Here is a 27,446-nt window from a genome sequence, read left to right as displayed (position 1 = left end):
TAAAAATTTGAGCCTTTAACTATAGAAAGTGGGGCCTTTTTTCCTAAGAAAATTTTTGTTTTTTGGTGGGGCCTTAAGCTTAGGCCTAACTTGCCTAGGCCTTGAGCCGGCCCTATAGACAGTTCATTAGCATTTGAGGAATTTTGAGCAGGCTGTGCTGTCGCATTTATTACAGCAATCATTATTCAGTTTGATGAACTTAAAATGAAAATAAATTGAAAGGTTATGAAATGTTCACAAATCACAAGTCATTCAGGGTTCCAAGAAGAACATATCAAAGTCACTTAAAATGAAAATTTCTACAGACAATTAAGAGCTGAATCAAATCAATCTTAAGATTCTAAGCACATCTAATTGGTTCTGTATTAATCTCCTAGTTAAGACCATATTATAATATCAACTGAAGCTCATTAGTGATTCAGTTTTTTTAGGCAGAACCATTGCCATTGCCAGAGAGCAGAAGCAATGAGTTGCATAAACGTTTCTCTAATTATCAATGCTCAAAAATTTGGTTAATGAGCTGACTTTGATTTTTGTATATCTAGATTAAAATTGGAAGCAGGGGCGGCGCTACATGAATATATATATATATATATATAACTTTTACTAGTTTAGTTTCCCTTAAAAATATTTTTGCACATTCTAACATAAATCTTGCATACCCTAATCACAAATTAATCTAGCCCAAAAACAAACAACAGCAGCACAGATCAACCCATCCCAAAACCAAACAACAACATAGATCACAGTTCATAGATCTCTCTCTCTCTCTCTCTCTCTCTCTCTCTCTAATCTGATCTCTGATCTCATTCTCATGCATCTAATCTCATCTCTCTTATTTATTTGACTATATTGATATCTCCGAATATAGGAGTAAAGAGTGAGTGTTTATGAGTTTTGAGTGTCAATCTCTTTAGTATAAATTAATATTATATATGTGTGTGAGTGTGTATTTTGACTGTGTTTATTTTTTTTAGTTATAGTTGTATTTGTGTGAATTGTGATGTGTGTGAATGTGTGCGTGTAATTTAATAATTAAGAAATGTAGGGAGTTTGTTACATGTGTGTGTATTATTATTATGCTATTATAACTTTTTGTTATTAGGTTAGTGATTCAAGAAAAAATAAATAGTAAAGTTAGTGATTATTCAAGTATTTGATTAGTGTATTATTTATGTATAAATGAATCATCATGAGTGTGGTTGTGTTGGTCAATAATTAATATAATACCAGCGGATTGAGTTTTGTCATTTGGTTTAAAATATTTTTATAAAAAATGACAAATGGATATTAAAATTGCATTAAAAAAAAAAAAAGTTATGCAAACTTAACAAAATAAAATGGTCACACCTACCCTCATTGACATGCAATAGATAATGATGACGATAATGAACCAAATTGGAAGCACACCGTGTAATGTGTCCTGGGATTGAAGCAACATGTATATAATCTCATGGTACTCAAAGTGATCACCTAGAAAATTTTATTGGAGTTAGATATATAAGGACTCAAAAAGTACAAATATATACTTTAGTAAAAAAAGAAAAAGAAGAATTTCTTACTTACAAAGTAATTTCAAGTACAAATCATAAGTTTTTTACCGTGGAAGCAATAATCTTTCTTGAAAAAAGGATGAAGATGATAATGATAAGTTTTTTACTATGGAAACAATAAGTTTTTTACCATGAACATTTGCAGACAAGCAGACAAGCAAAACAAGTGTGGAGATTCCAACAAGGCCCTCTAATAGTCTAAATGATAATGATGAAGTCGCCATGGCTTCTAAGCAAAATCTAGAATTCAGCACTCTTTTTTCCTTTGTAAACCAATATTTGTATCTCTTGGTTTACTGGGGAGGGAAGGTGCCGATGCTATTAACAATGTAAGTATGTAACACATTTATATATATATACACACACACATAAAAATTCATGTACAACTGTTGAGTTGACAAACTTTTACAAGTTTTTATTTGGACTTATATCCATCACTCATGTCATTTTTTTTATATTTTACCACTAAAAATCAGCCACATCAGCTAAGTATGAGATTTTTTTATCAATTTATTTATTTATTTTATGTGTGTTTTTAGACTTTCTCTCTCTCTCTTTTTTTTTTCTTGGATCCTCTAATTGTATACCTACTCCTATTTCTGCTTCGACAAGAATTTCAGTGCAAATCAATGCTAGAAAGCAAGGTGCACTTCGTTTAAAATTTCTTTACTCCTAATAAAAAATAATATCCAATTTTAAATGATATGACATTATGTATAGTTTTAAATTTATGAAAAACAATTTAAAAACAAATGAAGAAGATCCTAATAAATAAGTCATAAGGCTAGAGCCTTTCTCCTAAGTGATCACTCAGAGCCGTACTCAACGTCATTGCTCAATTTGATCAAATTGATATGAAAAATTGTAAATTGAACCCAAATATTGATAAGAATGTAGAAAAATGAAAAAGAAATTGAAACTATTTGGGAAAATGTTACAACAAGAAACCACTTAGAAGTGAAGAATTTTCTTCAAATATTGAGCTACTATTTTGCCTTGTTAATATGGTTATAACGGCATCCTTTAGATTATATAGTCCTTATTTCTAGCCTCAAAATAGTGCATTTGACTCAAACTATATATATATATATATATTGCCCTTAGAACATGTTTTTTTTTTTTTTTGAAAATGCCCTTAGATCATGTTTGAATTGGTGACAGCACAGTGGGTTCCAATTAACTTAATTGATAAAGTCACTGATGTCTATATAACAGATTTGGGGTTCAATCCTCACCTACACCAAAAAACTAATTGGTGTTTTAGTTTGATGATAAAAAGCTATCATCAGGAGTGGACGTTATAGGTTGAAACTATCTTAAAAAAAAAAAAAAAAAAAAAAAAAAAAAAAAAAAAAAAAAAAAAAAAAAGAAAAGAATTGGTGACAGCACAATCCCAAAAATCTTTCTAGCCTAATATATGTGTTTCAGCTTACGCATATGTTTGCTTGGGCTTATTTTTATATTATTTTGTTTAATTATTTAAGTCCAACTTTTGAATGTGCTATTCTCAAAAAAATAAAATAAATAAACTTTTGAATGTGCTACACAACTTATTTTCTAATAAAAATAAACCAATGAAAATAAACTCATTCAAACTAATTGCGTAAATTATTGAAGCTGGTCAAATTTTCATGGACCAGAAATTTTTTTTTTTTTTTTGAGGAAACCTTCAACAAACTTCTATTTAAAGAGCTGGTGAATTAGCTAATAAAGCATTAAAAATATCTGGAGGAATAGACTCCATCCAAACAGAAAGTAGAAAATAAAGTCTTAACTCTCCTAGCTAAGGCATGTGCGACTGCATTACCTAACAGTGTGAGAGAATAACCAACTCCTGAGGGAGTTTACCAAGGACATAGTATCTTTTATTAGATGACCTACTGAAGAAAAAAACATATCACCATTTTTTAGAGAATTAGTGACAGATTCAGAAGCTAGACACGCATGAAAGAAATAAACTGTGTTAGTTGCCTACGAGAAAATTAATAGGGATGAAGAGCACAAACCATGGCTCTCTGCAGACAAGCAAGCGAGCAAAGCAATGACACAGATTCCAATTGATGATGATGAAAAAGCCATGGTCTTCAAACAAAAGCCCTTATAATTCAATACAAGGATAAATTGAAGATAATGAGAAGAAATGAGGTCAATATAACTACAGCTTTTGCACAATGCTAAATGAGATAAACCATTTATCTTTATCACTTACTTAAAGATAGTAGTCCATTTTTGTGAGATGTAGCCTTAAGGAGGGTTGCCAAGTAATAATATTAGTACTTAACCTAATCGGTTTAAGATAGATTTTATTTTGGGCATGAATTGCCAAGTAATATTAGCACTTAAAATTAGTAATTTTAGTTTAGGTTGTGATGAGCTGTTAGTTTTTTTTTAGTTAATTAGGTTAATCTACCAGCTTGTTGGGCATGAATCTATATATATGTGTGTGTGTGCGCGCACAAGGGCGAAGGCACACATAAGCTGGGGATCCCCCCCAAAAAAAAACACTTTTGAAACCCCTATATAATACTATATAAAAACAAGCTAGCCCTTGCAAATGTATAAATTGGCCCCTCCAAAAAAATTCACATATCTAGTCTAATATTAGTTTTAGTGGTTTCCCCTTTGAAATATGTTGTGGTTGTATGATCAATCAAAGGGCTGAGGCAATTATCTCTCAAAACTACATAGAATGACACACTATCACGAGTGATAAAAAATATTTGATACCATATGTATGTCTCAATTTTATTGGCTGCCAATTAGATGTATCTAGAGCATGAAACTATTAGGATTAAAGAAGGTATATGGAAGTAATGAAAATAATTAGCTAATTGGGGTTGTCTAGCAAATTATGGCATATAAATGACTAAAACAAGGTAAAAGTATTAGTTACCTTTTAGTCATTAGCCTTTGGTTCAGCAATTGACTGGAACAATTGTCATATGTGTTTATTTTATTGTGGGTCTTATGCATCATACAATGTTAATTTCTTTATATCATTCATTTTGAAATATAACTATTTTTACAATTACAATATTTTAGTTTCTCAAGTGGATTTCATCCAACAAAACACACGTTTACTCAAACCAAAAAATATATATAAATATATATATATATATATATACAAAGTTGTCTAGGTACTATTTACTCTTTTTTTTTTAAATAAACAAAAGTGCACTATGTTTGTGCATGTTCAAATGTGAAAGTTGCTAAAAGTTTATTGTTTTGCTTAAACTAGTGATTTTTTTTTTTTTTTTTGGTGGCATTCTTAATCTTTAAGCTTCATTTCTTTATTTCTTTTAACTCTATCTGTCTCACACATACACACATAAATATATGAGTTATGACTAATGTACAAGCATGTAATTCGGCCCCCCAAGTTAAAAATTCTGGCTATGCCCCTGTGTGTGTATGTATGTGTAGAAAATTATTTAAAAGTAGCAAGTGAAAGTGTTGTTAAATAAATCATCAATCTTCTAATAAAAATATATAGGCTATAATACTTTTTTTTTTTTTTTTACGACTTTCATTAGCTTATTAACTTGGCAAAATTTGCCAAATAGTAGCTTTTTAGAAAAAAATTTGGTGCATATCATGCGAATGAAACATTTTTGTAAGTTGGACTGTTTTTGGAACTCGAGTTCCAACCCAATTCCCTCTTGCATGAAGTCTGACATGAACCAAAAAAAAAAAAAAAGGTGGAACTCAAGTTTCCTAAACTCGAGTTCCATTTGAACAAAACTCAAGTTCCTTGTGAAAAATCTTGGAACTCGAGTTTCATAGACTCAAGTTCTACTTTTTTTTTTTTTTTTTTTTAAGTCTTACTTACTAAAATGTTTCATTCACATGCTTTTTTGCTAATATTTTTCCAAAAAGATGCTTTTCAGTAAATTTTGCCAATTAACTTTCATTTGTCTAAATATAGGAAAGTGAGAAGAAATTGCACTCTGCTGAATCACTATGCACTTGATGGTATAAAAGTAGTATTTGCCTTTTTTGTGAATTTCTTTTTGGCTTAATCAAAATACAATGTTCATATACTATCATGTCAATCATATTGGTGTAGTTGAATTTTTGTGCAATTTTTATTTTTTAATAAGTAATGTAATGTGTTTAAATAATTTAATGAGTCATGTGATTTAAAATACATCAATTATCTTAAAAATTGCCATATAATAAGTTGAATGAGATTTCTTCAAACCAGAGTCAGACTTTATTCTAAAAAATTAGATCATTAATTTATATGAAACAATAATATAATGTTAATAAAAATGCATTGAATTTCGAGATTCCAAATAAATATGAGAAAATAATTTATGAAAAAGTAAAATTAATATATATACACACAAAAGGATTACAAAGTGATAGGACATATATATATATATATATATATAGAAATTTGTAGAGTAATAGAACCTGATATATCTCACTAAAAAAAATTCCTGATTTATAAAATGTACCATTGTAGCTTGCCAGCTTCACTTGACTATGAAAAAATCAACCTGTGAAGACGAATTCATTTCATTACTCAATGAATTAGATAAAGAAACACATTACAACTAAAAGATACATTATCTATTGGGTTAAGCAACCAAATATTAAAAAACAATATTAATGAAATCTTTTATTTCTCAAAATCAGTTTTGATTATAAGTTTATATACTAATACTTAATTATATATTTATTAGATCGATGTTTTCTTTTTTCATAAAATTTTTCATGTATATATATATATGTGTGTGTTGTGTGTATTATTCTTTTATAGTTGGTTGAGAGGATTTTAACTTGAATGTCTTTGTTGAAATACCAAAAAAATACCATTTGAATTATAACATGCACCGATTTTTTAATCGTTCTACTTTGTTGGTACACCTAGTTAAAAAGGAGGAAAATTTTTCTTATTTCTTTCTTTTCTACAACTTAACAGTTAACAACGGACTAGTTGTAATTGTACAATCATACCCTAGCTTTACAAGCCACACATTAAATGGATATTTCACATTGAAAAAAGAAAAAAAAGAAAAAAAGAGTGTGAATGAACTAAACACTGGTCCTAGACAAACAATGGCTTAAAAATATAAATGGATATTAACAACAGTAATGCTTCTATACACCCAAAAAAAAAAAAATCACACTCTAGATTTTTTATTTTCTACACTCTAAAAACTCCAACATATAGAAAACAAACGATCAGGTCTCAGAGCACATCCCGCGAGCCACAAAGATTTTTCTTTTTTCTTTTGTTCCAAAAGCCATAGAGGGTTTTTTCTTTTCTTTTATTTCATTGACCAAATAAAAAATCTAATAACTAAAAATTGAAATTAGTTGATACTCTTATAGGTAAAGAAATAATCCTACAGATTAAAATTTGAGTCTTCTTCCATTTGAGGGCCTTAAATGATTGCCTAATTCAATTAGAACAACAAATCCCAATAGTCTTTGCAGTACGAAATATTGTTTGGTGGTGCTACTTCTACTCTACAGGTACACATTAAAAAAGAAGAAGGTAATATTAGGAATATTATATATTTTATTACATAAACTTTATAAACAGATGTGTCACCAATTATTATAAATAAATAAAAAATTGAACATTCATTCATGATGTTGAATTAGTATCAATAAACAAGAAAATTTATTGTCAAATTAATTTTTAAACATTTTATAATAAAATTGATAATAAATAACCTCAGCATTTTTCTATTAAAAATGATTAATGTCTATATATTGATTTGATTATCCATGAACATGTTAGTATACCCATTTATGAATGTATGCATATGTTTAATGGGTGCAGACGGAAGGATCACCCAAAGAAGGAGGGAGAGGACCAAGTGTTTATGATGTCGCCATGGAAAAGTTCCCAGGTCTGCACAATCTTAATTCTTACTAACATCTGCTTTCTTTTAAAATAGATCCATATAACTATAGCTAAAAAAAAAACCTTCATTTCAGAATAATTTGTGGATCCCAGTAAATTCCCCGTGGCAACTGATTTATATAAACGATACAAGGTAAGTTGAGAAATCTTGAAGCTCTTACTATGATTTGGACATGTCCTTTATAGTACTTAAACTTTCTAGCATATATTTCAATGAACAATAATTGCATTTACAGGAAGACAGATTTTGAAGGACATTGGTTTAAATTCTTACAGATTTTCCATCTCCTGGAGTAGGATTCTGCCCAGTAAGTTCATTATCCAAACATTTCTTTTTCTTCTTACAAAAAGTTATTGAAGAAAGAAATTTTTACAATAAATGCAGAGTTTTATTTTTCATAATTTTATTTTCAAGACGTGGCCTCACTACAAAACGCGGGGGCCTTGGGCCGCGTTTTTTAAGCCATGGCTATAAAAAACGCGGCCCAAGATAGACTGAAGCCGCGTTTCATAAAAACGGGGCCATAGACGGGTTCTTAGACCGCGTTTTTTTGAGCTAAAAACGCAGCCTAAGGACCTCAATATTTTATTTTTTGGCAAACTTTTTTTTTTTTTTTCTTTTCCTTAACTGTGGCCGCATTTTAAAAACGGGGCCATAGACGGGTTCTTAGGCCGCGTTTTTTTGAGCTAAAAACGCAGCCTAAGGACCTCCGTATTTTATTTTTTGGCAAACTTTTTTTTTTTTTTTCTTTTCCTTAACTGTAGCCGCATTTTAAAAACGGGGCCATAAACGGGTTCTTAGGCCGCGTTTTTTAAGCGGGGCCATAAACGGGTTCTTAGGCCACGTTTTTTTGAGCTAAAAACGCGGCCTAAGGACCTCCGATTTTATTTTTTGGCAAACTTCTTTTCTTTTTCTTTTTTCTTTTCCTTAACTGTGGCCGCATTTTAAAAACGGGGTCATAGACGGGTTCTTAGGCCGCGTTTTTTAAGCGGGGTCATAGAAGGGTCCTGAGGCTGCGTTTTTTTGAGATAAAAACGCGGCCTAAGGACCTCCCTATAGCTGTAGGTTAAAAATGCAGCTATAGTTTGGGATGGGGCTGCGTTTTCTAAACGTGGCTTCAGATTTTGCCTATAGCCGCAGTTAAAAAACGCGACTTTAGGCTTTGTATAAATAGGATGGTTAGAAATTTCTAACCCTCTCCCTTCTCACTTCATCAGCCTCCATCTCTCTCACTCTCTCCCTCCCCTCACCCTCTCTTCGATCTAACCCCTCTCTCACTCTCTCTCACTATCTGCCATCGCATGCCGCCGATCCTCTTTCGACGGAGCTAGCGCTAGGTTTCTCTCTCTCTCTCTATCTCTCTCTCTCTCTCTCTCTCTCTCTCTCTCTCTCTCTCTCTCTCTCTCTCTGTTTTGTGGACTGAGTAAGTTGATATTTTCTGCGTTTTTGACTAGTTCTTGAATCTTAGGGTTTGTATTTTCATTTCTCTATGCGAAATTTTCTTGAATCTTAGGGTTTGTATTTTTCAAAATTTATGTTCTATTTTTTTCCCTTCTTGTTTTTCTGGTTTGTGATTTTAGTATATTACTGTTGACCTTAATTTAAAGAAAAATCACAGTTGCATATTAATTTTGTTTTTTCTTTTCTATTTTTTTTTAATTTCTAGGATGAATAAGCTTAAAAGGAAATAGCTTTGCATACAAATTTTATTTTTGGGATGAACACGGTTAAATAAAAGTTTCCTTTGCATGTTAATTTTGCTACTTCTGCTCAATTGTCTCTTATTATTGCTTTTTTTTTTTAACCCCATTTGAGCTCTAGTGCTCAAATTTTATGACAAAAGGCTCAGCTATAGGTATAAATTTGGGTTTGTGAAGCTTTTACATTTTCTGGGTAAAGTATAAATCACTAGCAAATGCTTTGTAATTTGATTAAAATAAAGTGTGTTTATGTGATTTTTCTATGTTGGTTTGGTCCTAGATGGATGGATGGATAGGATTAGTGAAAGAAACAAGTTAGCCCCTTTCTATGTGAATGCTTGAACTTAAATATATGATTGAATCCTAGTACTATCTATGCTGTTGTAGAGTGTGATTTGCTCTTTAGTGCTGAGAAAGTCCTCTTTTTAATTAAATTTGAAGATTATGAAATTTATTTTATGTTCTTAGGAACAACAGTTGGTGCTTTCAATGATTTTTCGTATATGGATTGAATGCCAAATAGAATACTATGACTAGCCCTGATTAGTCTGCAGAGGATTCAGTGTTGACCCCAAATTTTTGGTAGTAAGGTTTGGCTGTTTGGTTGAATGCCAAATGATTGTTTCTTTGTTTAATGTTATTTGTTTTTCTTTTTTGGAGGTAATTTTCATTTTGATATATGGCCCGTTTGGTTCCATTTTTTCAGCCCAAAACGGGCGTTTTCAAAAAAGCCCAGCATGAATCTGCGTTTGGTAAGTTGAAAACGCAACTTTTTTATAAAAGTTGCGTTTTGAACTTTTAGAAATACTGAAGACAAAACGCGCTCATCAAATGGACCATCATCTGTCCATAAATCAAAACGCGCATAGCGCGTTTTGTTATATTACCGTTGCAGCACATTGAAAGACCGAAATACCCTCACTCACATTCGCCCCTCATCTCTCATCTCTGCTCTCCCTTCGCATTTGACGCCTCCATCTCTTCTCTCTGCCTTACTCTGCCTTCGTAAGTCTCTCTACTCTCTGTCTTTTTTCTTTGTCTTCCTTTTCTTCTTCCGCTTCGTCTTCCTCTTCTTCTTCTTTCTTTCTTTCTTTCTGGTTCTTCCTCTCCGTAAGTCTTTCTGTAGTTTTGGATTGTGGTTTGTTTTATGGGTAATGATTTTTCTGTGTGTTCTTTGGGTTGATTTGTCATGGGTATGGGTTGTTTTGATTTGGACCGAACCGGGGTTGATTCTCATGGGTCTGATTTGGGTTTTTTTGGTTTTGATTTCTCTGTTCTTTGGTTGATTTCTCATGGATCTGGGTTTGATTTCTCTGTTCTTTGGTTGATTTCTCACTTTTGGTGTGTGGGTTTTGATTTCTCAGGTACCAAAAACACTGATCTGCTACCAAAAACCAGGTACCAACACTGATCTGATTTTTTTTTTTTTTTACCGAGTGTGGGAAAAAAAATTTCGGATCTTGCTATGAATGGGTATTGTTCCTTTACTTGTTTTGTTATTTGTTTTTGCTGATTGGAATATATAATGAAGTGTTAGTTTGATGAATATATAATGGGTATTGTTTTCGGATCTTGCTGATTGGAATATATACATGTTCTCATGAAGTGTTTTTGTTTATTTGTTTTGTTATAACAAAATTTCGGATCTTGCTTATGTTTAATTTTGGATCCTTTGAATTAGCACTAATTGGTGTTTTGGTTGTTGTTATCTCTGATGGGTTGTGCATTTTTAAATATGCTCTAAGTAAGGTTGCTGGTTATTGATATTTTGTCATTACATTTTTGCTAAATTAAAATGCATTTTGTTTCACACTTTGGTGATGGTTGAGCTTGTTTGGTTTTCCACTGCTATCATTGTGATGTTTTAGATTGTGTTGAAACCTTTGATACCATGCTACTTGAAATACCATTGGCAACATTTCTCTTCCAAGAATTATCCGAGAGAGAGAGAGAGAGAGTTTCAAAACCCATAAGAATTATCCGAGAATAGATGTAAAACTAAAAGTTCCAAAACCCACAAATTACAACACAGTTTCGAAACTCATGAATCATAACAAGTTTATCCCCCTCAACAAATTTAAAATCCATGGCATTTAGAATCTTAGAATCAAGAAATGAAAAAGTTTAACCTTTAGAGCAGATCTGAAACCCGTTTTCTTTTTCTCTGTTCTTGATAGATCAAAGCCGATCTCTCTGATTTAGAGTTTGGAAGCTTTACACTCTGTAAGATTGAGTGTGGGGTGGTGACCAGAGTTGGAGGAAGGCAGACTGCAGAGGTGGCAACTGAAGTAGAGGAAAAAGGGAAGAGAGGTGAGGGGTTTTTTTTGGGGGGGGGGGGGGGGTTGTACCTTCTTGTGTTTGGAATTTTGATGAAATGCTTATCCATTAAGGTGGGTAAGTTATTACACTTAAGAAATAAGAGAATTTGTGTCACAATTTTTTTTACTTAAAAGGAAATTGAGATTCCTTTTAGATGTTAAAGCTCAATTCTTGGCAGTGAGCTCTAACTCAATGATGCACGAGAAGTTGTAGAATTTGTCCTAGTATGCTTGTGGTGAGGTTAGGATTCAAAGGATTTGTGGATCTAGGATTTAGAACTTTTAAAAAGAATGGTTAAGGCTCAAAATTGGATAGTCTTTGATGAGTTTTGTATGGCCATTTGATAGAGAAGTATGTGAGGTTTTAGGGTTTTGATAGACAACTGGAAGGTAAACCAATGAAACTTTTGACCTGCAATCACAAATTTCATTGTAGTTGGCACATCAAATGTCATATGGGCTTATTATGCATTGTTTGGTCTAATCATGCTTATTTAACCAAGAAAGGAGTGATCATTGTATCCCTGGAGATTTGCACCAAACAGAGAGAAATTTTGGGGTTGGCTATAGACCTTCTATAGACTATTTGGGGTCAGGCATGAGTATATTTGTCGCCATTCTATCCTGACCAACATCATACTCTCTGTCACATCTTTGATTAACATGTCTTTTCAATTCTGGTTTATTCAATTGAGAATTTGTATTAGAAGTCATCCAATTTACCTATTCATTACATATCAATCTGGTACTGTAATGTTGTAAAACCTTCTATAAAACAAAAAATGGGAGTCCTCTTGTGTGGAGGTTGGCTGTGGCACTCTCATTGTAAAGCAAAGAAATGTTTTACCCGCAATCACAATGGCATGTCATATGTCATATGGGCATATTGTGCATTGTTCATTTGTTAGGTTTAATCACACATATTTAACCTAGAGAGGAGTGATCATTATATACATGGAGATTTGCATTATGCATTAATTATGTGTGACGCACTTGTTGTTTTATGCCATGTCAAAGCTTCCTGTATAATGTATTATTTCCTATTACTTACATGAACTAATTCACTAAAAAGGGGAAAAGAGAACAAAAGAAGCTATGTTTTGTTTGTCTGTATTTTTGTTCAAATTTGAAAGGTCATCCTAGGTCTAAATGTCGTGCTCCTGATCTTTGTGGGTTGAATTTTTATTGCTTCAAGAGATATGGTGTGCAGTATTTCTGTTTTTCAAGATGCTTGTGTCTGAGTGTTTGTTCTTCCCTACTTTCATTCTTTAAGTTTGCTGCATCTGCTCTACTTTGATCTAAATTTATGCATTATTTGCTGAAAACATATCTCTAGCTTAAATAGCACTTTCACAAAAAATGAGCAAAGGGTGAGGTTGTAAGTTTAAAATTCATTATATGCATAACTTGCCAATAAAAAATTTAACCTGCTAGTCCTTGTACCTATTTGTTTTGATCTTAATAAAAAATTTATAGTTTTGCTAATATGCTTCAACCTCATTGGTTAACTTTATAGATGGGTAAAAACACAACTTCCAACCCCGAGGCAAAAAAGGCTAGAGCATTATGGGATAATAATTCAAGCTGGACCACTACTTTTTGTAATCTTTGTGTGGAACAGATTCAACTTGGGAATAGGAATAAAGGTGTTGCCTTTAGTACCCTAGGTTGGACCAATATAGTGACCAAATTTTGTGATGAAACCGGTCAAAATTATGATAGGGTGCAATTAAAAAGTAGGTGGGATGTGTTAAAAGGTGATTGGAGATTGTGGGAAAAATTGAGGATGCATGACACAGGTTTAGGTTGGGATACAGCGAAGGGAACAATTCTTGCTCCTGATGATTGGTGGGACCGAAAGTTGAAGGTGAGTTGAGTATTTTATTAATATGTAGTTAGTTGGAAATAGTTTTTTTATATTGTTGTTATCTGAGTGAAAGCACTTTTACATTTTGTAGGAATTACCCAAAGCTAAAAAATTTCGAGAGAAAGGTCTACAGAATCCAGAACAACTTGATATAATGTTTAGGGATGTTGCAGCAACTGGAGAAGCTGCATGGACCCCTTCTTCAAATACACTCCCTCCAACAATGCCACAAGAGGGTGCTGGTGATTCGGATGGTAGCTCCGAATTTAAGGATAATCAATGTGACATGAGTTTAGACATTGATAGTTTGCAACAAGGACATACTAGTCAATCACGTAGTTCAGGACTTAAGCGAACTAGTGAATTAATACCCTCACAGAAGAAAAAGAAGAAGATAGGAGGAGCTGCAATGTTGGACAATCGTATTAGTGAATTAATAACTGTATGTAAGAATAAGTCTGAAGGTACTTCTCGAGAGTCACCAAGTTCAGTTGATAATGTCATGGCGATTGTGAGAGCACTTCCTGGAGTGGATAGTAAGTTTGTGGTTCAAGCTTCCTTAGCGTTACTAAAAAAGATACATAGGGATATGTTTCTAACTTTCAAGGAGCCAGAGTTACAGTTGGCGTACCTACAAGAATTGATTTCTTGGAAGCAAAAGAAGTGACCAACCTTATGTGATACTCTATATTAGCTTAGGACTAATATTAGCTTATGACTAATATTAGCTTTATGTTGTATTAACTATGTTGTATCAACTTTAAACAATGTTATGTGATATTTAGTATTAGCTTTGGACTAATATATGTGTAATGTAAACACATTTCGACTAATATTAGCTTTTTGTTGTATTAACTTTAAACTAAGTTATGTAATATTTAGTATTAGCTTTGGATTAATATATGTTGATTACTTTGTTGATTACTTTGTTGATTACTTTGTTAATATATGTTGATTACAAAGTTATGTAATACTTTGTTGATTACTATGTTGATTTATATTAAGTATTAGCAATGGTTGATTATTTGTTACTTTGTTGTGTAGCCTAAACCAATATGGATGATTATAATGGTACTTATGAGAGTGGCAATTTTATGGAACTATTAATGGATGGGGATTACAGAAATTATTGTGATTATCATGATGCTAGTGATTATAATAATGCTGACAATAATAATGATGGTGATAACAATGATGATGATGATGATGATAACAATGATGATGATGATGATGATGAGAGTAGTGATAGTGATGATGACAGTGACAATGATTCTGATGATGATGATAGTAACGACGATTCTGATGAGTTTTACCAGCTTGTGGCAGTTACCTGCGAAGCAGTTGTGACATATTTCAATAAGTACATTAATAAGACTCCTTGTTATGATTCTGAACAAATAGGGTGGGTTTGGGTGAGACGTTGTATGGAAGGTAATGAGAAATTGTGTTACAACATGTTTAGAATGAAAAAGGAGGTGTTTCTTAATTTGTGTCAAGTTTTAGAAAGTGACTTTGGACTTCAACATTCAAGGAATATAAGATTAGAAGAGTCAGTGGCAATCTGTTTAAGGATACTTGGTCATGGAATATGTAACCGAATGGTTCAAGAAATATTTCAACATTCGGGTGAAACCATAAGTAGACATTTTGAGAAGATGATCACTCTGTTGGGTGCTCGCTTTGCAGCTGCATATGTAAAGCCTTCGGATCCAACTTTTAGTGAAGTTCCAACCAAAATACAAGACCATCCAATTTATTGGCCACATTTCAAAGTATGTGTACTATTGTATATTTGAATAAGTGTTATTGTCTATAAGATAATACAATGCATGTGGAACTGAAAACTATTAATGTTTTTATTAGGATTGCATCGGTGCGATTGATGGCACACATGTGACAGCGGTTGTACCTACTGAGAAGTCCATTCCATACTTTGGAAGAAAGGGATATCCAACCCAAAATGTGATGGCTGCATGTGATTTTGATATGTTATTCACATTTGTTTTGCCTGGATGGGAAGGTGCAGCACACGACACTCACATTTTTCTTGATACTATTCGTAAACAGAGTAACAACTTTCCGCACCCACCACCAGGTTTGTAATTGGTTAATCAATTGTTCATTATAATTACATATTATATGAGTGTGTTAAAACAATTGAATTTTTTTTTCTAGGGAAATATTATGTAGTTGATTCTGGATACCCAATGATGAAAGGTTATTTGGCACCATACAAAGGGATATCATACCATCTTCAAGACTTTCGAATGAGAGGTGGAAGCCCTAGAACTAGACATGAAAAATTTAATCATGCTCACTCATCTCTTCGATGTACAATTGAGCACACTTTTGGTGTGTGGAAGAATAAATGGAGAATTATCAGAAACATGCCATCTTTTCCATTCCATATCCAAATGCTTATTGTATTTGCTACTATGGCTCTTCATAATTTTGTTAGACTAAATGATAGGGATGATAGGGGTTTCATAAATGCCAATCGAGATTCAATTTCTAGAAGAGAAAATAATAGTGAAGCAGATAGCAGTTATGAGCAGAATTTAGGATCTTTAACAGACCCTGCGATGGTGGTTCTTCGTGATTCCATTGCTAATTCCATTTGGGGGGATAATAATTAGTAGTTGTCTTTTTTTTATAATATCATGTAGTACAATTTAAACTTGGGTTATTGGTATGTATTTTATCATCTTTTTTACATTTTTGTGTTGTACAATTTAAACTTAGATTATTGATATGTATTTTATATGTTTTTACATTTTTATGTAGTACAATTTAAACTTAGATTATTGGTGTATATTTTATCATCTTTTTACATTTTTATTTTGTGCTTCATGTTGATGGAAATTATTTAGATTTAATTAATATTGTTATTATTATTGTTTAGTAAGTATATGAAATAGATGATTTATAATAAGTATGAAATAAACTCACATCCACAAAAAAAAAAAAAAAAAAAAACAAAAAACAAAAGTTTGAAATATCTCTTATATATACATTGTCCTTTTTGGTCATTTATCCCTCAAAAAACCACTTTTAACAGTTTTTACCAAACACTCAGCTTTTTCATTATGCACTTTTTAACAGTTTTACCAAACACTCAGCTTTTTGAAACTCCACTTTTTCATTATGCACTTTTACAAAACTCCACTTTTTCATTATGCACTTTTTCAAAAAGCTGAACCAAGCTCACCCATAAGCAGAAAATTAACAGGAGTTTAGATGTTTGTTAATTTCAGTGGTTCCTAGTTTTTATGGAAACGTGTATTTGTTGTTTTATGGATTTGACAGACTACTTCAAAGCACTTTTCTGAGGCTTCACATCTCTAACTGCACACTGCGTATCCCTGCAATTATATGATTTATTTGTAGCAAACACCCAATCTTCTCTATCCTCACCATCAATTTGCTCTTCACAAAGTTTATATTGATTTTGTTCAAAGCTTTCTGACATGTCAGTAGGCCACATCCAAAGACCATTAACTATAAACTTAGACAAACTGTCAAAGCAGCAACTTGTGTCATGCATCACCCTATTACCATTTCTTTTTTCTTTTTTTTAATTTTAATTTCATCGTTTGTGGTTGAGAGAGGCAACATTGGAAGCACAAGCATGTCCAGGGATGACTTAAACAAGCTTCCTTGCAAAACATGTGGGTATTCCTATAATTTTTTTGTGTATATTAATTTTCTTTGTTGTCTGTGAAACTTACATGAAATTTGTAGTTGTTGAAATGTTTGTGAATGTGACTTGGTGCAGGTGGCAACCTCAATCTCGATCTGAATTAGGGGATGTCTCCTCCTTCACTTGGTAATGGTTCCAAGGAGAATGAGGGATGCCTTCAGTTCCACTTTGACTCATACAATGTGCAAAATGGAAGGGGTTCTAGTGTAAATATTTTAGCTTATCTTATTTTTTTGCTTGTTTTTTGTTATCATGACTCTTGGTACCAAACGTGCTCCCTTGGTATCATGACTCTTTTAAGTGTTTCACAAACCTTGGGTACCTCCACAAGCTTCAATGACCAAAAACCTTCAATTATAGTATTTATTATTTTATTTCACTTACACTAGGCTGTTTAGGCGGTTTACATTTCAACCGAGGCTTATTATCACTGCTATTATTATTATCTTATTTATATTTTAATTTTGCTACTCCTATCTCACTTAGTACTAAATTAATGTTTGTTTTAATAATGGGTTTTGTGACGTGTTAATGGGTCTAGTTTTCGATGTGTTTTGCAGGTGGAGAGAAGGATTGATTTGGTCTATGGAGGTGGGAGCGTGGGATTGATGGGTCTTGTTTCTCAGGCAGTTCATGATGGTGGGCGCCATGTTCTAGGGTTCATGATTGCAGTGTCAGTACACCCGGACTTAAAGTTAGAAAGATTGAGATAGAAAGGTATTAGAAAGTATGAGAAGTTGGAACTTGTGGACACTACTATTTTATTTAATTGAAAAAATAATAGTAATGTTTATTACATTCTTTGTTTTTGTATTTATGCTAGGTGGAAGGAAGAGTGCAGCCAAATAGTAATAGTAATGTTTATTACATTCTTTGTCTTTGTTTTTGTTTTTAACTCTTAAATTATTCTTTCAGTGGGGTGCTGCTTATCGTGTTGAGGGAGACCCTGAAAGGGAAAGATTAGCAATGGAGGTAATATTATATATTAATTTTAATTTAGTTTGTTTAGATGGGGAGTGCTAGGTATACTTGCTTTGTAGATTGCTTAGTAGTACTTTTGACAAAAATGTAAATTGCTTTTTATTTTTTATCACTGGGAATTCCTTTCCACAGAGTTGGCTTGCAATTGTTATTTTATTGTATAAGTAAACTAAAGAATCTTTTAAATGCAGTATTTGGAATGGAGGGAATGTGAATATGATCAAAAGACAGTTGTAAACTTCTACAAGGTAAGATTTTGATGTGATTTACAACCGTTGTCTCTTGGCTAGAGTTGTCATTGTCATCTTTTCTTGTTTTCCATGCCTGTATGTTTTGTTCATTCTTGTTTTTTATTTATTTCTTATTTCCTATATGTGTGGTGTCTACACTCCAGGAAGAAGATTCCTTGCAGGCTGCTTTAACAAGAGTTATAGTGTAAGTTGTCTTGTTATGTGCTCTAACTGTCATATCTTTCTTTTGTGGGAAAAAAATATTAATGGATGGAATCTGCAATGGTTTTCTTCATCAATCCGAAAAAAAATGGTTTCTCTCCCTACCTATAAATGATATAATGGCATCATATGGTGCATTTAGATATGGTATGTTTAGTGGAATATTCCTAACGGAACCTTTCTTTTATTTTTGCAATTTCACATCCACTCCAGACAAAGAATCAAACAAGTACTATCTTGGACCTGCACCATTGGAGGAAATGGCCAGGTAAAGTAATTAGTAATTAGTAATTCTTTGTTTCTCTCTCTAATTCTCTGTCTCTGTGTCTTTGTGTTTGGTTAATGCATTGAATGCATCTACTGGTTGGCACTTGGCACACGATATACATGATCATTTGAATGTACATTCTATTCTTTCGAGGTCAGGATATACAAATTTTTTTTTTTTTTTGAGAAGGAGGTCAGGATATACATGATCTTAGAACTGGTCAGCTATTTTAACATTTTGAAATTGCATTAGTATTACTAGCTAGTTTCCAAAAGAACCACGTAATATAATCACAGAGCCTAATGGTCAATGGAAACTAGCTTATTTGGTGTCATTTACTTTAGGCCGAGTTCCCATCAAATCTCTCCTAAGGCCCAAGAACTTAATAGCATTTTATGCACATTGGGCTGTTCCTGGTCTGATAACTTTAGGCCTATATCTCAAATGGGGCCAAACTTGGGTTTGACCACCTCCATAGCTCATTGAAGATGGACTACTACCCAACTTTTAATGAATAAAACTAATCACTGGGCTTATTAATTCAAACAAATTCAAATGATTGTTCATCCATATTGTTAATAAATTTATTTCAACAATTTTGATCTACGAGTTAGTGCCCGTTTGGTTCCACTTTTGGTTCCACTTTTAGCCCAAAACGGGCGTTTTCAAAAAAGCCCAGCCACGTTCTGCGTTTGGTAAAGTTGAAAACGCAACTTTTTTATAAAAGTTGCGTTTTCAACTTTTACAAATACTGAAGAGAAAACGCGCTTGGTTTATGGACCATCAGCTGTCCATAAATCAAAACGCGCATAGCGCGTTTTGATTATTACCGTTGCAGCACGTTGAAAGACCGAAATACCCACACTCACATTCGCCCCTCATCTCTGATCTCTGCTCTCCCTTCGCATTTTTGACGCCTCCCATCTCTGATTCTGCCTTGCTCTGCCTTCGTAAGTCTCTCTGGGAAGGAATAAAAAAAGGAGGAAAGAAGGATTAAAAAATGAAGAAAGAAAAAAAAAAAAAAAAAAAAAAGAGACGAAGAAGATGTTCTGGTGTTTTGGAGAAATGGCAAGGAAGGAATAAAGAAAGGAGGAAAGAAGGATTGAAAAAAAAAAAAAAAAAAAAAGAAGAAGAAAGAGAAAGAATCATGCAGACGAAGAGCTAAGAAGAAAAAAAAAAAAAAAAAAAAAAGAGACGAAGAAGATGTTCTGGTGTTTTGGAGAAATGGCAAGGAAGGAATAAAGAAAGGAGGAAAGAAGGATTGAAAAAAAAAAAAAAAAAAAAAAGAAAGAGAAAGAATCATGCAGACGAAGAGCTAAGAAAAAAAAAAAAAAAAAAAAGAAGAGGAAGAAGGAGAGCTCTCTGGGATGTTCTGGAACTTGGAGAAGTGAAATGGAAAAAGAAAGGAAAGAAGGAAATAAAGGAAAAGAGTGGCCAGTGGGTACGTGTGTGGCCTGGAAAAAAAGAGGGAAAAAAAAAAGAAAAAAAAGAAGAAAATGCGGTAAGTGAGTGGAGGAGAAAAAAAATGAAAAAGAAGGAAATATTATCACAATATTTTCACAATAAATATTAAGTAGTAGGTTATTATTAGCTAACACTTGTCGGAAAAAATAATTTTTTTAGAAAGAGAAAAAAATAATTTTAATAGTACGTTCAAATTAAAATTAGTATCAATTTTTATCACAATATTTTTACAATACTTTCACAATAAATCTTAAGTGGTAGATTATTATTAGCTAATATTGGTAAGAAAAAAATAATTTTTTTAGAAAGAGAAAAATTGATTTAAGTATGATGAAGTAATTGATTTAAGTATAAAACAAACTCACATTAAAAAAAAAAAAAAAAGTATGAAATAAATTCTCTTATATATACATTGTCCTTTTTGGTCATTTACCCCTCAAAAAGCCACTTTTATAAGTGTTAGCCAAACACTCAGCTTTTTCATTATGCACTTTTTAACAGTTTTTACCAAACACTCAGCTTTTTGAAACTCCACTTTTTCATTATGCACTTTTACAAAACTCCACTTTTTCATTATGCACTTTTTCAAAAAGCTGAACCAAACTCACCCTTAGTCTCAATGATATATACAAAAATGGAAGAAACCTATTTCCTGTGTTTTACTAAACTCATTTTTTGTCCCTAGGAAAAAAAATTAAATTTACAAAAAATCCAACTTAATATTTTACCTTTCTTTCTTTTTCATTGGATTTATCTTTTATTTACAAAAATCCAACTACTGGTCCTCCACATGTAAAATGTTTTTTAAGACTCTAGGAAAAAAAATTGGATAGTGACATTGGAATATATACATTAATTTTGATGTGGTGACTTGGGAATATTTAAGGAAATAGAAATATTTTTATATTTCATTCAATCTAGCTTATCTTCTAGTTAATTAATTAAATATTCATCATGGACCATCCAATATCCATTAGTTTTACAATGCCATTGCCTTAGGCCCTCATGTCCTTCTTATGTAAAAGTGTAAACCCTAGGGGAATGAATTTATATTTTAATTTGTAGCGCCCAGATAAGCCTACTATTCATAAAAAATGGATTATTTGCCTTTAAATTAGTAGTAACCCTCAAGTGTTAATATTATTCAATTGTATTATATATATATATATATTATTCTTTTCTAAATATATATATTTCATTGAAATTCTTCTCATTTACATTCCTTGCATAGTAAGAGGTAACAAAAATTTACATAATTATTGCAACTCAATATTGGATCTTCTATCTAAACTTTATGACAATACTGAGCAGGAATGAGTGACCTCTGCTCCCCCATGATAATTCTTCTTGAGTTTTGAAGTAGATGCATTTTGGTGCTTTGAACGGTTGATGTGCAGATTGGTACTTTTTTGCCCCATACAATTTTTTTGTGGTCGTAATATTTCACTTTAAGTAGTGTACTTTAGTTATTATTTAGATATCTCCTACTATGGCTTGCTTTGGGTGGAAAAATTTGTAGGCCATATTATTTCACTTTAAGTAGTGTACTTAAGTTAAATATTCTCTGTTTACAAGTAACCACACTATGTTCCATTCTATATAATCTGTTAACATATTGTTTTTGTTTCTAATTTTGATTCCAGTTCCTTACAGTATGTGTTCTTGTTTTAAAATTATAGCGAGGAAATTTCAAATGCACTGATAGCTCCGTTGGAGTGGAGGCACAACTTAGTAATTTGGCTGCAATTACTCAAGTTATAGATCCAAAACTTCATTAGCACTTAGGTATTGCCTTCAAATTTTGTTTTCTCATTCTTTATATTTAGCTCATAATCAATGTCATATATCAGTTAATAAAGCTTTTGTCCCTGTCAGTATAATCATTATATTGCAGTTGTTGTTTTGTAACTCATTGTTATTAATAAAAGATATAAGAGTTTGGTTAAATGAAGGAACAGTTGCTCTTTTTTGTCAATTAGTTGACTATATTTGAATATGCTTAGGAAAAAAAATATGACTTCACTTTTATAAGCCTTTTGTAAGCTGCAAATCATGGCTTCACTTTACTTAGATGTCATCATTCCCTCTTGTTTGAATGATGAAAATTTCCATAGTAGTGCTACCACTATACCCTTCAACCTATTTGTCAAAATCTTAATTATGCATTTGTACACTATGTTGTAGCAAAATATATGCCTGACATCTGCCATGTAGGATGGATTAGATACTAATCAAGAAACTTGGCATATCAAATTTTATAGTCCTCACCACAAATTTTATCTAAAGTGCACTGTGAGTTAATTGCAAGAGATATTACTATGCATGCAACAAGTTGGAATTTTTTGTATGTGTGACAGGTTTGTAAAACATAAGCAAATTTGTAAAACTCATCTACCCGGAAAAAGGGAAAAAAAAAAAAAAAAAAACTATAGCCGCGTTTTTAAAACGCGGCTATAGACAAATTCCTAACAGGAATTCAGGGGTCTTAGGCCGCACTTTTTAAATGCGGCCTAAGGGTCTGGTCTTAGGCCGTGTTTTAAACGTGGCCTAAGGTTAAACCTTGGGCTGCGGCCTTTTTTTTTTTTTTTTGTATTAAAATGGTTATGAGTACTAGTGATCTCATTTCAAAGTGATATTACTTTAATCACAACTTATAACCTTAACCAAAAAAAATTTTATATCTTAACATTATTATTAATGTTGTTGTTGTTGGGGGTATTAATAATATGCATCAAATTGTAGAGGGAACCTTGAGTGGTGGGGTGAACCAAGAAGGTATCGATCACTACAGCAATTTGATTGATGAATTATTAAAAAATGGTGAGAAACTGTGAATATTTGAAGTATCTTACTTCTTACATCTTCATTTATGTGCTTCACTTACATTTTTTTTTTCTAAATGTAGGAATCAAGCCCTTTGTTTCCCTTTTGCACTTTGACTTGCCACAAGGCCTGGAAGACAAATATATGAGCCTCTTATGTCGCTCGTTTATGTATGAACTGTTCCACTCTCTCTCTATATGGATATATGCATACATAATTGAACTAAATTATACAATATTATGTACATTTGGATGAGCTTATTTTCATTAATTTTTTATTATTAAAATTATGTAAAAATATAACCATATCTTGAAAGATTGATATTAACTTTGAAAAACTGTAATAAATTATCCAAACGAAACCTAAAAACGTATGATGCAATTAATGGTAGATAACATTCTAATATTTCATTCTCTCTTTTTCAGTGATGATTTCAAGGATTATAGTAAAATATGTTTCAAAAATTTTGGAGACAGAGTTAAAAAGTGGATGACATTCAATGAACCATCAGGTATGGCAGGAAGGGGGTACGAGTTTGGCATTGCACCACCGTTCAGGTGTTCCTATCCAGCAAAACCATATATGGGTGGAAACTCATCCACAGAACCTTACATAGTAGGCCATAACATTATTCTTGCCCATGCTGCTGCTGTGAGGCTCTACAGAGAGAAATACCAGGTGAACCACATGTGCCATGCATGCATGCACCATCATCAAATATCATAACCCTTTATCTACTTATTTAATTTTGAATTCTCTGCTAAGAAGCACGGACATGAATATGGGCTCAAAATAACATGTACGAAACACAGCGACATAACAATTCTTGAAGAATCAAATATACTACAATTAATTATTTAATTAATATATATCATTAAGAATATTTGATTTATTTTTAGACATACTTTACGTTTATCTTAAGTTTTCGAAAATAATTAATACTTATCAAAATCTTTTTTAAAAAAAGTTTTTTTTTTCCCTCTTGGCACAATGAGAACATGCATGCAGAAGTGTTGTCAAGTCCCTAATTTGTTTAATGTTATTGTTCAGCATATACACGGGCCAGCAGAATTTGGAATGGTTCTTGAAGCAAGTTACTTTAAGCCTAACACAAGTTCAGTGGAAGATAAAGCTGCAGCACAAAGAAGCAGGGACTTCCTCATAGGATGGTTAGTAAATCTAGCTTCATGCACAACCATTTGTCATGTTAGATTCTTTAGTCCTAGGACCATTGAGGGTCTTCTTGTTCCTAAGAATTCTGCATGTAATGTGTCGCTTCCAATTAGCCAGGTACGCAGAGCCTTTGATATTTGGAGACTATCCAAAAAGCATGGGAGATTTGGTGAAGAAGAGGCTACCCATTTTTTCTGAGGAAGAGAAAAAGATGATCAAGGGAACCATGGATTTCATTGGCATCAATTATTATACCTCAACTTATGCTGCTAATGCTCCTCCACCAAAACAATATCCTTCCCATAGTGTGGATTTATTATTAACTACCAACTGTAAGCTTGATATATCATACCTTTACATATACAGAATTTTAACTAACAAACAACAAGAAGTAATTCTTGCTTTGTTGTGATTATTGCAGCTACCAGAAATGGAGTTCCCATTGGTCCTTTGGTAAGAATTCTATAATTTTTTGTCACTAAAAAACACTAGTTGAGGTTTATTAAACAAAACTTATTTCATTTTCTAGAAGGTCTTGGCAAAAGTCGCTCTGGTCTCTATAAATACAAGTTGTTTTCGTTTTGATCATTGATTTTTCATATGTTTCATTTTAGTCCCCAAGTTTTTTTGAGACAATTTCATTACATCCTTACCACCATCTCACCTACGGAGATTCATTGTCGTGTCAAATGAACCAAAATGAGAATTCAGGGATTAAAATAAAAGATGTGAAAAAAAAAAAAAAAAAAAAAAAAAGGATCAAAACAAAAACATACCAAATTTATAAGGATGAAAAGTGATAATTTTTTCCTACATAATGTATATGTAATTACATATTCGATTGATAAGAATCCTTATGTTGCTCTACTATGCAGGCTCCAGGGAGCGGTTTTGTTTACATTTATCCACAAGTGCTACAGAAACTTTTGGAGAATTTGAAGAAAAGATACCAAAATCCTAAGATCTACATTACAGAAAATGGTTGGAATTTTTTTTTGCTAATGTTCCCTATATAAATATAGCCACACACACACATAATACTAACAATAGTTTCCTTTTTTTTTTTTTTCCCCATATAAATAGGTGTTAGTGATCAGCCAAGGAACGATAGTCTTCCACTTGCTAAACAGCTACATGATCCACTTCGAAGATACTATGTTAATCGACATTTATATCGCATAATTAATGCACTAATGTAAGTATCAAACTTTATTTAACATCATAACACAACATTAAATGAAACACTAAAGATGGGACGAGGGATTTTATTCCCTAAAATATGTTGGACTCTAAAGACACATATTGGTCAAAATCGTACAATAATTTCTTATGGCTATGATTTTGTTTGGAATGTTATGGTTTTGGAATATAATTAGAGTTTATTTCTGCCATTTTTGCAGGAACGGTGTGGACATCGAAGGATATTTCTACTGGAGTCTACATGACTCATACGAATAGGGAGGTGGAATTGGTGCAAGATTTGGGCTTTACTTTGTGGATTACAATGACAATCTAAAGCGCATTCCTAAAGAGTCTGCAAAGTGGCTGGTTACATGATTTCCTCCAAAGCAATGGTACCCAACCATGCTAATACATCAATTACACTGCTCAAATTTTCTTGTACAATTTTTTTTTAATTTATTAAATGAGTTAGTACAGAATTTAAACATATATGAAATAAATAAATGAGGGAAGTTTATGTAGTGAATGCATGTGAAAGTTTCATTTCTAAAAAAGAAATTATGAGAGTTTTTAACTTAACTCTTGATTTCAGCAACTACTTCACCAGCTGGTTCACCAGCCGGCTCTCCCTCAGGATCACCAAAATCTTCAGGTACAAATTACTTCGTTCTTTGTTCAATTGCATGCAAAATTATCATGATTTTGACTAATACAACCACATTTGGGATCAAAAAGTTCAATACTTTCGATAAATCTTGAGAAATAGGTAGCACAGACTTCAAAATCAAGTATTATTTTCATCTATGCTAACCTATCTCCTAATTTCAGCAATTGCTTCACCAAGTGGCTCTCCCGTGGGATCACCAGGACCTTCAGGTACAAACCACATTCTGGGTTCAAAAAGTTCAATCATTTCAATTAAACTTGAGAAATAAGTGGCACAAAACAAGTTTGATTTATCTTTTACTCATCAATGAAACCTCAAAATGATTTATTTATCTACTTTGCTCATTAGTAATGTTGATGTTCACTTATGTAGGAACTGGAGCTAATGCTAAGTCATCAGCCGGAAGTTCCATCAAGTTGTCAATTTCTCATCTCTTTTTCCATACATGTGCTGCAACAGTTGCTTCAACCTTCACAACATACTGAGCTTCTCAAAATCCCAACCAACTATTTTAAAATATTGAAATCTTATCGAAAAACTTTCAAAGTTATTGGGATTGAACTCGAGTAATAGAAAATTTGTTACACGAAGGCAAAGGCAGTCTATTCTCTTTTGGGAATTGCTCAACAAATTATTGTGATCTTTGTAATTCTCATTGTATTGTGTTAGGCTTTTAGTTTTAGACCACATTGTCTCAAATCTTAGCCAAATAAACAGAGTAATTTGTCAATTTCTGCCTATGCATCTGCGTATGATGTATCCATTAAGTCCAACATAATTGAGGCATCCCCTTGTAGATTTTTATTTTACTTTTTTGAAATCAGATTAGAGCCCCACTTGTTATGTTGTGAGTAATTGAGATTGAGACAATGTTTATTACACACCGTGTATGGAAATGAACTATAGTCGTGACTTTAAGTCATGATTTGATTCACACGCGTTAGAGGTTTTTCTCTTGAAATTGTGAATCTGTGATGTTAACTAAGGTTGGTTACTTGCTTTATTCTATTACTCATATGATAAAAATGTCGAGTGACAAAGTCAATTCGATGTGGATCATTTGTCTTCTTGTTATTTTCGCCGGATGCCTCATCACCCCTTCCTCTTTCTTTCTTTCTCCTTTCTCTCTCAAGTCTCAACCAATGACTCTGCTGTGTTCCCAACTAATTTTTCATTCTTTATGTTTATATTGGATGTCAGCTTTGTTGACTTGGCTGGTAAAAGTAACATAAATTGCAAATAAAACAAAAGAAAAAACCAATCTGATTTCGAAAGGAAATGGCATCTTGGAATTGTCCCATTTTAAAGATTCGGTATCTTCACAGCTATAATTCTTTTGGACCGTTAAAAGAATTTGTGCTAAGACAAATGTGATGGACTCCTGAAACTTCTGAGAAGGGACAAGGACTATGAGTC

At 32.5% G+C, this 27,446-nt stretch overlaps 2 protein-coding genes across 2 annotated transcripts; both read left to right on the top strand.

The window, feature by feature from the left end:
* The first annotated feature begins 3,594 nt into the window (after nucleotides 1-3,594).
* On the top strand, nucleotides 3,595-26,515 carry LOC126704326 (furostanol glycoside 26-O-beta-glucosidase-like). Its single transcript, XM_050403320.1, has 13 exons — nucleotides 3,595-3,633; nucleotides 7,351-7,420; nucleotides 7,671-7,742; nucleotides 22,928-23,005; nucleotides 23,091-23,178; nucleotides 23,434-23,699; nucleotides 24,075-24,177; nucleotides 24,299-24,513; nucleotides 24,603-24,634; nucleotides 25,057-25,162; nucleotides 25,956-26,015; nucleotides 26,192-26,239; nucleotides 26,403-26,515. The coding sequence occupies exons 1-13, from the start codon at nucleotides 3,595-3,597 to the stop codon at nucleotides 26,513-26,515; spliced, it is 1,290 nt and encodes a 429-aa protein (XP_050259277.1).
* LOC126702833 (L10-interacting MYB domain-containing protein-like) lies at nucleotides 10,085-14,171 on the top strand. The gene is made up of 3 exons (XM_050401691.1): nucleotides 10,085-10,533; nucleotides 12,970-13,320; nucleotides 13,412-14,171. Exons 2-3 carry the CDS (start codon nucleotides 12,970-12,972, stop codon nucleotides 13,985-13,987), a joined length of 927 nt encoding a protein of 308 aa, XP_050257648.1. The 5' UTR covers nucleotides 10,085-10,533; the 3' UTR covers nucleotides 13,988-14,171.
* Nucleotides 26,516-27,446: the final 931 nt, after the last annotated feature.

Source organism: Quercus robur, chromosome 10 (genome assembly GCF_932294415.1).
Source record: "Quercus robur chromosome 10, dhQueRobu3.1, whole genome shotgun sequence".
NCBI lineage: Eukaryota > Viridiplantae > Streptophyta > Magnoliopsida > Fagales > Fagaceae > Quercus > Quercus robur.
The sequence above is the reverse complement of the archived record's forward strand: the minus strand, read 5'-3'. Positions and strand labels throughout refer to the sequence as shown.

Bases quoted from the DNA above. Each gene is read 5' to 3' on its own strand.
- LOC126704326 (XM_050403320.1), top strand. From the start codon at position 3,595: ATGACACAGATTCCAATTGATGATGATGAAAAAGCCATG. The intron at 23,700-24,074 runs GCCATGCATGCA...TACACGGGCCAG, and splicing joins ATACCAGGTGAACCACATGT to CAGAATTTGGAATGGTTCTT. The intron at 25,163-25,955 runs GTTGGAATTTTT...TCTTGATTTCAG, and splicing joins GATCTACATTACAGAAAATG to CAACTACTTCACCAGCTGGT.
- LOC126702833 (XM_050401691.1), top strand. From the start codon at position 12,970: ATGGGTAAAAACACAACTTCCAACCCCGAGGCAAAAAAGGCTAGAGCA. The intron at 13,321-13,411 runs GTGAGTTGAGTA...TACATTTTGTAG, and splicing joins GGTGGGACCGAAAGTTGAAG to GAATTACCCAAAGCTAAAAA.